Below are 15841 nucleotides of genomic sequence, written 5' to 3'. Positions count from 1 at the left end.
ATAAAAATTTTCGCGGCACATTCGTTGGTATTGACATGTTCAACCGCCTTAGGTTTAGGTTCTCCATTGTGCAAACCGATTGGGTCACACTGACCACAATCTTTACATGCACCTAAAAAAGTTGGTCCTTCATCTCCACCGGTGTTTTACTTTTTTTCTTATTTATTTTTTATTTTGCTCTTATTCATGCAGAAGGAACCGAACATATAGTTTCCCTTTTCTTTAATTGTCTTTCTTCGACAAATATTATTTTCATCTAATGAAGCTTCAGCGCAGTAGCAACAAATGCCAGACTTCTTTTGAAGCCAGTTTTGCAGAATACCTTTTAATATATATATATATATATATACAAAAGAATTATCAGAAGCGAGTTTTATCACAAGAAGAGTTCCACTATTTAGATTGAGTACAATTATTATATCAGAACTAAATTTTCCCTATTACATAATGCTGGAACCGCTATTCTATATCTAGCTAGTACCCGTTCTTCTGCTTTCACTCGGTCATAGAACTTGCTTCTTTAACTTCTGCTTGGACTCGCTCGTAGAACTTCAGTCTTTTGCTTCCATAATGGCCAAGACGAGGAACCTTCATCCAGCGGCTGGGACACAAATTCTAGCTTGCAAACTACGTAATCCTGTTCCTTGTATAATTTCAAGCAACAATATTACGTCAACAGACTTTGAACAAATAGAAAAAACCAACAATTGCTCTATTATTTGATCCCTTCTAGTTTCCAATCAGCAATTTACGTGCTTGGGTTTTGCTTCACAATAACAGAATATAACAAGCATTTTCTTTTCAGCAGTAACAGTAATGTTTCAGCAGGAGAAAATTAAAGAAAGAATCAAATGCCTCCTTCTATACCCATCGTCTACCAGTAGATTCACAAAATCTTGAACATGACTAAGTTATTTTAATTGGCCCCAATCTAGATCGTTAACTCTTTCAGGAAATTTTAGTTTCTCATCGTTTCAATCTAACGATATGCTGTGAAGAATTCAACATTGATTTTCAAGAAATTTATCATGCCATGTGTAGATTTGAGGATTCCACTATGGGAATCACAACATGCAAATATGATCTTTATGGCTACATGCATTCATGGAAATGGCACCAATATATAATATATAGATGCACAGAGAAAATATGTGCACACGCCCAAACAAATTAGAAATCATGTGCAGCAAGTGTGGATGTGCTGTAGTGCTCACCGGCTTGATTGGAAATTCGTGACTGGTTCGAAAGCCTTTATCAAGACAATATTCAGTAACAAACCAGCAACTCGGAGTTCCTCCGGGATGAAAGAATTGAAACACTGTCTTGGTTCCAAATGCTTCGTTAGTACCCGTCTTCGTCACTGTTTCAGTTTCACCATATTGTCTCCAAGTCCCCTTGCTGTGCGTTCTTGTTTCGGTTTTCTTTGTCACGAAGGTGGACTCTTTGTTCGCGACTGAAATTTCTGTAAGAAAAAATGCCAAAAAAAAAAGCATTTGTAATGTTAGCGACAAACTCTATCTGATTTGATTAACTTACATAGAACTCTCGTTTCCCGATTAAAAGCTTCCAAGTGAGAGATACAGAAGAGCCAGCGGCACCTAACCGTATAAGTATGAAAGCGAGATGTGAAATTTTATTTTTTGTTATTTGCTTCCATACATACGACCGGTATTTCTTTCCGTCACCCAAGCAAATCTGATTTGATTTAGTGCGTGACACTTTAACCGCCCACATGAACATAGTATTTTCCTTTGGATTTCTAATGAATTAATCTTTTCTATCCATACAGATCCATTAATAAAAATCTTGTAAATGATACCAATCTGAATGAAGGTAAATGATACAAATTAATTATTCTGTGTCACGAAGGTAGATTCTTTTTATATGGATGATGTGTAAATGAGCGATATCCGAAGGAGTATCTTAAGTTGCTAGCTTATTGAACGTAAAATTCTGAATCATGGTCGAATATCATAACCCTATACGCCTCCACATTTCAGTAAGACAAATGACAAATCAATACAAAGAATCGAAAGAAGGGTAGCAAATACTCAGCAATCGAAAGTTTGTTATGCCCCGGCCCGGCCCGATTGGCCAGCCCTAGAGTCAGCTGAGTGTTTCCCTCTCTTTCTTCCTCCTCTGAACCTAAAAAGCCTCGCATCTCTTCGTCTCCTGTGCGGCAGAAGAAGGAGATAGCGGAAGAGAGGCTGAAGCCGGGGACCCAGGGAGGGGGAGGAGGAGGATAGGTGGTCGTCGTCGTCGTCCATCTGAGGGTTTCTGCAGCGTTCTTGGTGGGAGGGGGAGGAGGAGGTGGAGGTGCGGGTAAGCCGACGGTGACGGTGACGGTGACGGTGAGGAGACGAATGGGGCTTAGGCAAAGAGAGGAAGAGATGAAAAGGGAGGAAAAAGAGACAAAGAAAGTTAGCAGAAAAACGATTTTGGGCATGGAAGAAACGTCGATTGCTCCACTTTTACCAAAAGCCTGGTTTAAGAAAGTTTTCTACCAAGCCTTCAATAAGAAAATATACCATGAATACTAGACATCCGATAAAATCGGAGGGCGCACTACTTACACATCCACCTCATACTGAACCAGAGTCTAAGCTTTGCTATTTTCTGTTTCTTGCAGAGCTCCAAAACTGAATCAAACAAAGGTATGAAGGAAGTGCCCGATCCCCATGAAAGCTGAGACAGGAAAGAACATAGAAGTAAGGCAAAAGACCAACATGTGTGGGACATTGACAGAGAATTGCAACCAACAAATTGCTGGTAAAAGAAGACAGAAAGCAAAAAGATTGCATGCCTTCGAGCAGTGTCCAATAAGGCATGATACCAACGCCTCTCCTCCCATGGAGAGAGTTGATCAGCAAGTCACATTCTTCACTTGTAAAGCTTTTCGTTTTACTTGAAAATATCCCTTCTCCTCCCAACCTTGAAAGCTCTCTTTGTGAGTAAATAAGGATTGTGGAAAAAAAAAAATTAAAATGTCATCTACTTTATAAAAAATTCAAAAAATAACTTTGACTAAATTAAGATGACATTTTAATTTTTTTTTTTCCACAATCCTTATTTACCCACAAAGAGAGCTTTCAAGGTTGGGAGGAGAAGGGATATTTCCAAGTAAAAAGAAAAGCTTTACAAGTGAAGAACGTGACTTGCTGATCAACTCTCCCCCTGGGAGGAGAGGCGTTGGTATCATGCCTTATTGGACACTGCTCAAGCACATGAAAGAGGCGCTGTGAAGGCATGCAATACTCTCAACCTTTTTGCTTTATGTCTTCTTTTACCAGCAATTTGTTGGCTGCAATTCTCTGTCAATGTCCCACACATGTTGGTCTTTTGCCTTACTTCTCTGTTCTTTCCTGTCTCAGCTTTCACAGGGATCGGGCACTTCCTTCATACCTTTGTTTGATTCAGTTTTGGAGCTCTGCAAGAAACAGAAAATAGCAAAGCTTAGACTCTGGTTCAGTATGAGGTGGATGTGTAAGTAGTGCGCCCTCCGATTTTATCGGATGTCTAGTATTCATGGTATATTTTCTTATTGAAGGCTTGGTAGAAAACTTTCTTAAACCAGGCTTTTGGTAAAAGTGGAGCAATCCACGTTTCTTCCATGCCCAAAATCGTTTTTCTGCCACCGGAGCCTGGGGCCTAAGTCGGGCTGGGAACCGGGTACCTAGCAGCGGCTTGACCGAGTGCTCAGGCTTCATGAAGTTTGTTAGATCTAAAGCTCGACCAACCCAAAAAAAAAAAAAAGTACATATAACATATGACTATTTATAAACGAGTGCCTCTCCAGTTAATTTTTTTTTTGCTCTGCCATTGCTTTTAAGGCAACCCCAGGTAAAACCTAGTAGTTAGCTGGCTGGCAGATAAGTTTGGGCATCGGGCCAGCCCAGCCCGGCTCGATAACCCGGGCTGCACCGACATCCAAAACCTGGGCCTGAGCTCAGCCCGATTAAATTTAAAAATTATTTTTAATAAAAATTATAATATATATAATTAAAAAATAAATAAATAAACTCATTATCAACTCAACTCAGGTTCCTTTTTTTGGGTCCGAATCGAGCGAGTACCCGGTGGCAGCCAGGCCGGTGTCCAGCCTACATGCAGCCAATGGTGAGAGGATTCTTTTGGCTTTTTTATATGCAGCACCTTCTTGTCTTTGTTTGCGGGTGTTGTTCCTTTTTGTGCAGTTTATCTTTATTTTATCTCTTTCAATAAAAAGTTAAAGCGAGAAGACTTGTTGTGGTTGATAAGTAGGTTTTGGCTTTAAAAGAATGGAACGGAAAAGCTGCTCAACGTATGTCTTTGTTGCTCTTCTTCTAAAGTCATTTAAGGCATTATTGGGGGCCATGGTGTTATGGGCAATAATAAGTGCCAATTATGTGGGAGCGATTATATTGTGCATTACAAGTGAAGTTGACAAATACAAGTTCAATCTCAAAACCATATTTCAATATTATCTTCAATGGGTAGTCCCTCAAAGTATAAGGCTATATTGTCTATTGTAGCCTTCCGTTCTTTAAAATACGACAATAAATTTGACTGGAGAGTTGAAACTTAGGTGAAGAGTGGTACACTTATCAATTGAAGTAAAAACAAAAGTACAAAGGGCTATGGGTCCCTCAGGTTTTTAAAATTTACAATTTAACATGTAAAATTTAAAAAAAATTAGTTTAACCTATATAAAAAGCTTAGAAAAATTATATTTTGGTCTCAAATTCCTAAATCCTCTCATGAAATAGAGTTCTACCCATTGTAGCAAGGGCAAGACTAAAAATTATTCACGAGGGAGCCGAATTAAAGTTTTTAAATTTTGACTACGGTTGAAATATAAATTTTCAAAATTTTTATATATAACAAGTGATTTTTTTTTAATTTACATGTAAAGTGAAAAAATTTGAAGTGGGGCCCACCCTTGATTTGAAGTCTAACAATGGAAATAAAGAAAACCACCAAACTTTGACCAACGTGCTTGAGAAAACATTTTTATGAAAAAACTTTTAAAAGAACAAAAGTAGAATCAAGTTTTGATCTCTTTTATTTGACCACTTCATATCTAAGACCTAGTTTCGTATTATCCCAAAAGGAATTTTCATAATTTTATGTAGAGAAAAAATGTTAAATTCTTTTGTTATCCTTATAAAGGATGGGTCTTCCATTTAACTAATAAGGGTATTTTAGTCATTTACAAACACATCACATAAAACCCCTCACAAATCATCACCTGCTCTGCTTGATATCTACGTTAATATTAAGCAGCTAAAAAAGGAAAAACCAGAATTTAAGCTTAGGAGCATTTTCGTTATTTAGTCAAAACTTGAACATAATTTTGTAAAATTTTGTTTTACTAAGGCTGAAAGCCAAAGCTCCAACCCGTAGTCGGACCTAAGTTCGATACTAGCCTTTGGGTTGGAATCCAAATGCCCAGATCCGTTTGCATCACCGATCGGCGATCGGTTGTGGCGGGAAACTAAAGCCAGCGTACGCTTCGCTTCAGGTAGAAGCAACCGCACGTGCCGTCGACAAGAGAATGAGCGCATATAACCTGTGGGTCCCATGGGAGAGGAAGAGAATGATTGGTCTCAGTGGCTTTCGCCGGAGAAGGGATTTGGGACCTGGGCCCACTCGCTTGCGGGATCCACTGCCACTGAAAAGCGCGGGAGATTGCCGGCCGGCCGGCCGGCCGGTCTGATAATCTTCCGTCAGACGAAGTATCGAGGCGGGAGCGTTCGCTCCCTCCCTTTCTCTTCAGTCTTCCCCCCTTTTCTCTCTGCTTCGGATGCTTGGCTCGTTAGTCGAGACGGAGAGAGATAAAGGCAAAGGCCAAAAAAGAGCGTGCCTAGGTAATCGCAAAAATTTTGACTGCCCGTTTCTTTTCCGGCGACCTGGGTCTCCTTGCCATCGGGAATTGGAGCTCTGTTTCTCTTTCTCCGTTTTCTCATGATCCATTCATGCTTGCTCGATCGCCGGAGGAGCGAGGGGAGCTCCGATTGGACGAGATTCTGGAACGGAGGCGCGTGTTCTGGGGGTCCGCACGTTGTTTTCTCCGGAGATCTTCTGGAAATTTAGCGCTTTGAGGGCGCAGGTTATCTACGGTTGCCTGAGAGACGAGCAGATGGACGGTGTAGGGCGGGAGGAAGTCGGGATCGTGGAGGCAGCGTGACTTTGAATAGGATCCGGTGCGGGGCGAAGAGACGATCGGGTCATCATCATGACGCATTTCGCGAAGCTCGACGATTCTCCGATGTTTCGGAATCAGGTTAGGGATCGATCTTTCTGGTTTGACGTGGTCGTGTGTTCGAGTTGCCGCTGATTTTTTAATTTTTAGTGGTTCTGGACGTCTGTTTTCATTTGAAAGGGCGATGAGTTCCGCCCTTTGCTCCTTCGTTGGACGAGGTTTTTCTTCCTTCGAATGGGATACTCTGTGAATTCCGAGAAAGAGCGAGTCGAACGTTTGTCTGTTGTTTTGTTTCCCGAGAGCTGCTGCCACGGTTGTCTTTTTACGTGGTTTTGTTTCACGGGAGCTGCTATTGCGTTGCTTTGTGATGATTTGTAGTGCCTCTTTCGTAAGTCTGGGAATAGGTCATGTCCTCCAACTTTTCAGTGCATTTGTTTTGTATAATTCTTGTTAGTGCTGAACAGGCCTTCATTTAATTCAAGGTGGGAACTGGTGTTATAAATGTTCAAAAGTTGACCGGTGAAGGGGCTAACGCTAATTGTGAAATTCGTCTGTATAGGTTTCTTTATATTTTTTCCCTAATAAAGGTCGAGCTCCCCGGGTGTGCTCCCTGGTGGTCGGGGAACATCTGGGGTCAAGTTCCCCAGAGGACAAGGCACGGGTGAATAACTTTCATGACAATATCAGCGTTTTCTCTTTCTGGCCATCCTTAAAAAAATCATGTCTGATCTTCGTGCGAAGCAAAAATGGAAAGAAGCGCAATCTAGTTTTTTATTGTTATGACCCTGTCTGATGGGTAGGGGATGTCCTTAAGGCGCCTTTCTCAAGGGTTTATCTAGCTGCCTGCGCGTTTGCTTTTTGCATGCGTTTATTACCAGTACTGCACGTTGTTATGTCTTAACGGTATGTTGTGATTGCTTTCATAGTTACCTCGCATTTCGATCTTGATTTGAAGTCTGACAGAAATATACAAATTTTAATCGTGTCACTGACTTTGGTCACTCTGTTCCTCCTAACTTGAACATGTATATGTGATTCTGTATCTAATGCCTTAACTAATTTGATCAGATTCAGTTGATGGAAGAAAGTGCGGAAGCATTGAGAGAAAGAAGTCTGAAGTTCTACAAAGGATGTCGCAAATACACGTATGTGTACTCTTGTTTCTCTACTTAAAACTTTATTGGTGGTTTGTCGTGCTCAAATTGTACAGGACCTGTGTGATTTGTATGTTCAAATTGTTTGTTTTGTTTTTATATAAATACTTATGTTATATATATGCATGTAGATACTTCTACACATGCGTGTCTTTGTGTATAAAAAACAAACCATGGATGCATTGCTTGTATGACGATTGTCATGCTTTCATATGTATTATCATATTTAGTAAGGGAGAAGGTGGAGGACTGAATGTTGCATCCTAGTAAATGCAAGCAATGTATGTCCTTTTCTCCTTTATTAGCATAACACCATTAGATCCCTCTTGGTCCACTGTCAAGGGTATGTATAAGTATGCATGCTTTATGGTTGATTAGTTTCTGGTGTTGACATCAGTGAAGGACTTGGTGAAGGATATGATGGGGACATTGCTTTTGCAAGCGCTCTTGAGATGTTTGGAGGAGGCCACAATGATCCCGTTAGTATTGCTTTTGGAGGTTTGCTTCTCCCGTAAAAATTTGTTCTGCACTGTTTCTCTTGTTACCAATTATTATAGAGTTTTTCTATGTGTGGACTCTCTCTCTATCTCTTTATGTGCATATATATATATATATATATATATATATATGGGCAGTTCAGTGCTCCCATATGCTGGATCGTTAAAAATTTAAAATTTAGAAATTTATCACTAAAAAAAATCATTAAACTGCCATTAGCCACAGTTCATAGAGGTGACAGTTTACGGTGGCTGTAGCAATGATTTATGTCCTTTCTAATGATGAAATTTTAAATTTTAATCATCTAGCAAGTATCCGGCACATGGCAGCTATATATATATATATATTTCAATCAATCAAATTGCTAAGCTTTCAAATATTGCTAAAAATGTCTTCCCCCCTAAAAAGTCCCTTTCATGTGTACTTTAAATATATCTTTTATTTATATTTTAAATGTTCAAAAACCATTCTAAGTGTTTGTCTATCATTTTGTAAGGAAGTAGTAGAAAACTTAGATTTTTCATAATCTTTTCTGTTACTTTTAAAAAGCTTTCAATTTTTGTAAAATTTTCTAGACCTTTCAAAGAAAACAAATGCTTGGAAAAACTTATGAGTGCAAGAAGTTCCTAATGACGATATTTGTGATTATGGTCTACATACATGCATGTAAATGTATGAATGGTCCTGTTTATGTGAGCATTGAGCGGTTCAGGCTTGTTATCATTTTGTAATTTGGCACCAAGATTTCATGTGTTATCATGCTGCTTTATTGTAGTGGTTACTACAAGTGAATGACATTCTTGTTATTTTAGGCCCTGCTATGACTAAATTTACCATTGCATTGAGGGAAATTGGCACCTACAAGGAGGTTCTACGTTCCCAGGTAAATGGTTGGATCTAACGTCTACAATTATTAATTTTTAAATAGCTGTGAGCTCAATGGTGTAGATCTTACCTCATTAAACATACACCTTTTTGGTCAACCTATTCTATGAGGCTTGATTGACTAGATCTGTCAAAAAGGGTTGGGATCTGCTAGACAAGGGGTCCGAACCTAGGGGTGGTCGGGTCATTAGAGGATCTATTCATTTCATTATGGTTAGCCTAAATGTTTGCAATTTTGCATGAATGGTTGGTGGTAAAATCCTGTCCGGAACTTCCAGATCTATGCCACAGTGTGGGTCACAAAAAACACGTTTTTTTGGAAAAAAACGAGATAAATTAAATTGCCGTTTAAAACTTTAAAAGAATGTGTTTTTTGGAAAAAAACGTTAAAAACGAAAAAAACACATTTTTAATTTTTTTTTGTCTTTAACGCGTTTTTTGTTTTTTGCTTTTTTCATGTTTTTTAATGCCAAACAGTTTTTTTTTTTCATTTTGTATTTTTTATTTGTTGCAAATCTACTTATTTTTTGATGTTTGTGTTATTAGTTTGTCACTTATTTTATTTTTCCCCTATTTAGCTTGAAAAAAAGGGGGAAAATATGGTAAAGTTTTAAAAAATTTACCATATTTTTCCTGTATTTTTCCCTTTTTTTTTCAAGTTCGTCATATTATATCCAAGAAAAACCTTGCCATTTAAAAGTCCAAAACATTATTTGTGACTATATATATATATATCAACAAAATTACTAAATTAACAATAAAAAAGCTATGATTCTACAAGTGATTCTACAGTCAAAAGGAAAGCAAATTATTTGTTGCTGCATCTAAGCCACACATGCACCTAAGTCATGTCGACTAGGGTCAGCAGCAACCTTTCTGAAGAGTTCGTGTTACTTAGTTCAAGATTTGGTGCTGATGGTACTGATTGTGTTGTATGTACTTTTGAATTTATCATAGCTATATTTTAATAACATGACCATTTTGAGAAAGTTCTGAAAAGGGACTTTCCAATAAGACCACTTGATAGTCTGCTCTACATCATGATGAGCCTTTCATCATCAAAGCAACCTCAAATTCCCTCCCTACCTATAGTTTCTAATAATAGATGTAGGATTGTAGGTAAATGGTGTAAGAATACTACTGGCATATCAAGGGTTTAAAAAATTTTGAGTACTTGAAGATGCAGACTAATATAGTTTCAGAAACATTTGGCATCCACAGCTAATGTTGATGCTTTCTCTAAAAATATCGGTGCAAATGAAGTTGGATAGTAAGTTGATCAATCATAATCCTATCATAGTTTCTTAAAAGTCACGTTAAAAACTTTCAATTTAAATAATGTCTTTGTAGTTTGTACTAATGGTTTATGTGGTGGTATTCATAGTTTCATACATACGAAAAAGCAAAAAAATTGAAACTGACTTGTATTGAAGTTGGCAGGAGCTTCTAGTACAGATGCAATGAGCTTTCCAAGTAATTAGAAAACTTTCTTGATGATTGAATCCTTCTATTTATAGTTCCTGATGAGTTTTTATATTAGTGTTTTGTGTTGTTTGTTGTGACAAGATATGTAGGGTATCCGGGTATTGGAGTACACAAGCAATCATAAGCTCATTTGAGTAACAAGATTTAATTGTTTACTTATCTTAGTAATGGAGGAGGCTTGCTTTTCTGTTTTTTGCTTTCTCTGTAACATCCCCATAGCAGCAATTCTCCTCTTCCCACCCCACTGCATGTGTTTATCTGTGCATTCAATTGTTTTGGATAATTAGTCATGATTTTTGGTGAACTCTATAGACATGCAAGTGAAGACATTCTTTGCATGTTAAAACATTGTTCTTGCTGTTTTTTGTTGTTATTCTTGTTTCTTTCCTAATCATATGTAGCCTCTTGTTTTGACAGGTTGAGCATGTACTTAATGATAGGTTACTGCAATTTGTAAATATCAATTTGCAGGATGTCAAGGTAATACAGCCAAAGAATTTCATGTCCCTAAGTTCCTTTCCTGTAAGTAATGCAAAAAAATATATGTTGGTGCAATTGCTAATAAGCAGGAGATTTGTCATTGGCCTCTCGCGGTTGCAGTCCTATGGTGGTAAATGATGCATTGCATACCAGCTGACAGTTTAAACAGTATGAACTTACTGAATTGTGATTAGAATATGTCAAAATACCTAGATGGAAACTGAAATTATTTTGTGAAGCATGTCTTCTCCATTCACGAATGCATGTTGTGTGCCTTATTACAGCAGTTTTCATAGGTGCTAGGGAGGCTTGTGTAGATATCCCAGAGGCCTCCCTCATTCCCCATGCCTCCGGGGTCCTAGGCTGTCAGCGTCAGTAATGGCAATTGTACAACCCTCAACTTAGGTACCATGCCCTACGACTTAAGACACACACACAATATCCATGAGAATCCAACTAGATACCTGCCTCTTTACGGGCCCCTACCCCAACCAGCCAAAACATACCAACTCTTTCATACAGGTCTTAGAATGTGCCGTGATCCAGAACATTTAAATATCGAGCTTACTTTTTGGGTTTTAGCTGTGTCACTACATTCTGCTAGTTCTTTGTGTTAAATTTCCACCAAAAGTATGGATGTCACAATGTGTTTTTCAGGAGGGAAAGAAATTTTAGCAGGTGTTCAATTTGTTTTCCGTTTTTAGAGCAGAAACCAGAGAGGTAGTTGTCTACCATGCTTTGACAATTTGATTAGTATAATTGTGTGATATGCAGGTCCAGTAGGAAATTATTTTTGTACTTGTTGGCAGTTACCTATTGTCTTAGAAAGTGATATGTCTGGCTGCATTCTTTGAATTCAAAATTGTGCCCGTTCCTCTTTTAAATGGTTCTTGCATCGTAAAATAGTTCAAACTTCAAAAGAATAGACACCTTGATCTTTGAAAGAAGCTATTTCTTCTTTGTCTTCTAACTTAAAAAATCCTAATTTTGTAAGTAATCTAACTGCAACTATTAATTCTCATGTTCTTTGCATACACATCCTTGAAATTTGTGGCAGATTTTTTGCTGTTTCAATTATATTGGGATATTCTTATGCAAAGTTTGGGTTTCTCCGAACTACTAGAAGTAAGTTCTTTCTTTTTCAAATAAAGATGAAAATGGACCTAGCACAAAGTCTCCTTGGAAAACATTCTCTTGTTTTGTTTCTCTAATGTCTTCCTTAAATTCCATACAGTTACCTTACATAATGGCAGACCCACACCCTCACCCTACACTTGCATTTATGTGACATGGATTTCTTCTCCATTCCCTCCTTAAACATGCATAACCAAAGGGAGAATGATATTAACTGATTCCAAAGTTTAAGATGGTAATGTGGTTTGTTTGGATTGTTGACATGTTATACATATATTTCTTTCATTACAGGAAGCACGAAAGCACTTTGATAAGGCAAGCCTCATTTATGACCAGGTGCACTCTGAAGCTTCTCTTTGATTTTACCTTTGCTCTCTACATTTAACTGGATATATATATATAACTGGGTGTCAAGCAGGGCCCGGGCCATAAAATAAGGGCTTGGCCAAGCCTGATTCTGAATTCAGGCTGGGCCAAGTTGTGCCGGGCACGTGACCCGATTCAGCCCATATATAATTTATATATATAAATAATTTTATTCATTTTTATCATAAATATTAAATACCGTATTATTTATTAAATATGAATATCTTTATTCTTTTTTATTAAAATCGGTTTGGGAAGGGCCGGTCTGGCCCGATGCCCAGCCACAGGTGTATAGTGTGGTGTGCCTGTAAAGATGCAATCTCTCAAGCTCATACATGGCTTGAAGACAGGGAGACAATGCTCAAATAAGCTACAACGAAGCAATTATGCTCAATCACAAAAGGTCATGATGTTGAGGGCTTTAAGCCACAAAACAAACATAAAATGTAAATTCTGTTACAGCAAAATGTTACTAAGAGATGATTTAGAAAGGTGTTCAGGACCTATATGCATTATGTGGAAAACTATATAGAAACTATCTGTTGGCCAGTCCAGATGGCTAGAATTCTAGCCACTGGGAACAGCTGAACAGCTAGTTTGGTGATAAGCCTGACGACCAAACTTCCCTTTACAAAGAAAATACAAAAAAATAAATGAAATACGAAAAAGGAAAAAGGTAAGAAAACAAAAAAATTGTAACACATATATTATGTATATGAGTTTTCATTTTTCAAGTATGAGCATCACAAAATAGAGCATTTGCATGCAGTAACCTCAACCATCTAATTAACATTTTTTGGTGGCACAAATAAACACATCTAAAGTGGTTTTTTCAAAAAGCCAACTAACAATTACTTTTGTTAGCTACAATTTCTTTTGAGTTATGAAGACTTATAACCAGTTAACCACAGATCTAGCATAATCCAATGGTTGAGATTGGTGCACAACTAGTACTCACAGTTCCATCTTGGTTAATCATCACTACAGTACAGTTGTTGTATTTCCTTGGGTAGTCTTTGATATGTTTTGCCAGTAGCGGAGCCATCATGGGGCAGGCGTGGGCGCCTGCCCACGCCAGCCAAAAAAACCTCCACAGTGAAGTGGAGCGTCGGTCTTGCAGTTGTGATTTTCTTCTTCTAATGTTGTTCTCCTGTTTGTGTTGGTGATGGTTTCAATTCCTTTATTCCATTTTTTTGGATTGTCACCAATAGAAAATGAAGTTTGAATTTCCTTCATGTGTTTGGATTGTCTCACGAGATACTTTTGGTTTCCTTCATCACCTTTTTTTCTCAAGCACGGCGCCCACGCCAGCCAAAAAAACCTCCACAGTGAAGTGGAGCGTCGGTCTTGCAGTTGTGATTTTTTCTTCTAATGTTGTTCTCCTGTTTGTGTTGGTGATGGTTTCAATTCCTTTATTCCATTTTTTTGGATTGTCACCAATAAAAAAGAAGTTTGAATTGCCTTCATGTGTTTGAATTGTCTCACGAGAGACTTTTGGTTGCCTTCATCACCTTTTTTTCTCCCTTTTCCTATATTAAAGGCCCAGAATTATCCTTTTTTTTTCGCATTTGCTGCTTCGTGGCTTGTTCCTTTGTCCTCAAGGTTGGTGAGATGCTGCAACCTAGTGGTTGTCTGCAAGTCTTTGTCAGCTTTATACATTCAAAGTGGAAGTTGTCATTTCATCCGCATTTGTCCTGAAAATGTAGAAACAGAAAAAAGTTTCTTTTACTACTGGAAATTTCAGAATTTTCTAAAGTTTACTGAATTTGCTCATTTCTTAGTGGAAGTTCTCAAATTGCTGCCAAAAATGACACATAGACCTGTGGAACATGTACTGTTTTGAAATTTTAAAATTCTTTGTAATTTTTTTTCTTAAGGAGATTATGGTTTAATATTCTTCTTTTGAACATATAAGAGGTGGTCATGAACGATAAGTCCCGTAAGTAGCAATATTGTTTGATACTATGACTGTGGAGCTATTAGGATGATCATGCCCTATGATCATGTATACCTTTTTTTATATAGATGTTATAACCACCCGACCCCACTCCCGAGCTCGGGCCCCTGGTTCAACAGATCCCAACCCACCCCCCTAGCAGTTTCGCTTCCAACCCTGAAAGGATAGGAACCATGACGATCTTCTCACCAATGGCCCCCTTTATAAACCATTGAAGATTCCTCACAATCTTCGATACTGAACTAAACATTTGGGGCATTACAATCCACCCCCCTTAAGGCACACGCGTCAGCGCGTGTGACACCCTAGGTCTGAGTGTTGAAACCGGCTCTGATACCATTATAACAACCCGACCTCACTCCTGGGCTCGGGCCCCTGGTTCGACGGATCCAAACCCGCCCCCCTAGCAGTTTCGGTTCCAACCCTGAAAAGGCTAGGAACCAGGTCGATCTTCTTATCAATGACCCCCTTTATAAACCTTTGAAGATTCCTCACAAACTTCGATACGAGACTAAACATTTGGGGCATTACAGATGTTCTGAGTTTATTTGGGAATGTTTTGAAAAATATGTCTTTTGCACTTCAATGTGATGATGAAGGGTGTAATTTGTTATTTGTCTGCTAATCTTTATGTATTAATGTTATGTAGTTTTAGTTATCAGTCGGTAAAGAATCTAGGTTACATCAAATGATAGATTTTTTGCAGCTAGTCAGGACGATAGTATAAAATCACATCATTTATTGACAAAGTGTTTATGCTTTGGGTTCATTAACCCTAAATTCCAATTTTGCTAGACACGAGAGAAGTTTTTGTCAATGAGGAAGAGTACCAAGATTGATATTGTTGCTGTTGCAGAGGAGGTATTGATTTTACTTTAACCTTCAAGTTTCTAAGATCAAGTTATGACTGTTTTAGTATGAGTTCTGATTTGGGGCATAGATGTATTCCAGGAACTTCACAGTGCAAGAGCTTCTTTTGAACAGGCTCGCTTCAATCTTGTATGTATGTTTTATTGTTTTTTCATTGTTTATCATACACAGACATGCAGACAGCACATATACATACACGCACAGGTCACAAATTCTTACTGTTAGACAGCAACTAAAAGAATGAGTGTTGAAGTTATGGCTTCAAATGATGTTTCCTTCTTGAGTTTAACATGCCTTCTGTACAGATCACTGCTTTATCAAATGTGGAATCAAAGAAAAGGTTTGAGTTCTTGGAGGCTGTTAGTGGAACAATGGAAGCTCATCTTCGCTATTTTAAGCAAGTATGTCAGTTGACCTATTTATATAAACATTTAGTAGCTTATGTGAAGCATTAGGGTCCTCATTACTTAATTTTTTGCAGGGTTATGAGTTGCTGCACCAAATGGAGCCTTATATCCATCAGGTTGGCACTTTTTGACAGTGCAGATATTTCTGAACTTTCATATAACCTGAAGCATGTGCTGCACTGAATTTTTTTTTTTGTCAAACTTTTATGGAGAAGAACTTTTCAGGCCTTTTGCTAAGATGAAAGGTTGAAGTCTCATAAAAATTTCGTATGAGGAATGGTATTTGTTTGATGAAGATTGTATTATCTAATTGCAATTCAGCCTTTAAACTGCTTAATTTCAGTCGCACATTGTCAATGACAGCATCTGTACAACATAACATTTACCAATCTCCCTTTCCTGAAATTTGATTCTTAGGACTGTA

At 38.1% G+C, this 15841-nt stretch overlaps 1 protein-coding gene and 1 long non-coding RNA gene across 23 annotated transcripts in view; one reads left to right on the top strand and one right to left on the bottom strand.

Annotated features, from left to right (window-relative positions):
* Positions 1-394: 394 nt before the first annotated feature.
* On the bottom strand, positions 395-2910 carry LOC116249229 (uncharacterized). Of its 3 annotated transcripts, none has more exons than XR_007572499.1 (3): positions 2052-2910; positions 1215-1462; positions 395-643 (listed from the first exon to the last, which is right to left on the bottom strand). It is a non-coding gene; the product is annotated as an uncharacterized LOC116249229 (long non-coding RNA). The 3 variants fall into 3 exon arrangements; XR_007572500.1 differs by having other exon boundaries at positions 395-637; XR_004171110.2 differs by having other exon boundaries at positions 2574-2910.
* Positions 2911-5575: 2665 nt separating this feature from the next.
* LOC116247718 (ADP-ribosylation factor GTPase-activating protein AGD3-like) overlaps positions 5576-15841 on the top strand; it is a 32724-nt gene continuing 22458 nt past the window's right edge. For 2 of the 20 annotated variants that reach the window (XM_050076085.1, XM_050076074.1), the window contains exons 1-7: positions 5576-6262; positions 7250-7326; positions 7733-7833; positions 8646-8716; positions 10621-10683; positions 12109-12153; positions 14936-15001. In XM_050076085.1, the coding sequence (XP_049932042.1) occupies positions 6215-6262; positions 7250-7326; positions 7733-7833; positions 8646-8716; positions 10621-10683; positions 12109-12153; positions 14936-15001 (471 nt within the window). In that variant the 5' untranslated portion in view covers positions 5576-6214. Of the gene's footprint in view, positions 6263-7249; positions 7327-7732; positions 7834-8645; positions 8717-10620; positions 10684-12108; positions 12154-14935; positions 15002-15080; positions 15144-15315; positions 15412-15491; positions 15534-15841 lie in introns of those variants that run through there. The other 18 variants (XM_050076091.1, XM_050076084.1, XM_050076081.1 and 15 more) reach the window with 18 other exon arrangements.

Source organism: Nymphaea colorata, chromosome 2 (assembly GCF_008831285.2).
Source record: "Nymphaea colorata isolate Beijing-Zhang1983 chromosome 2, ASM883128v2, whole genome shotgun sequence".
NCBI lineage: Eukaryota > Viridiplantae > Streptophyta > Magnoliopsida > Nymphaeales > Nymphaeaceae > Nymphaea > Nymphaea colorata.
Note: the sequence above shows the minus strand (reverse complement) of the source record. Positions and strands in the feature narration are given on the sequence as shown.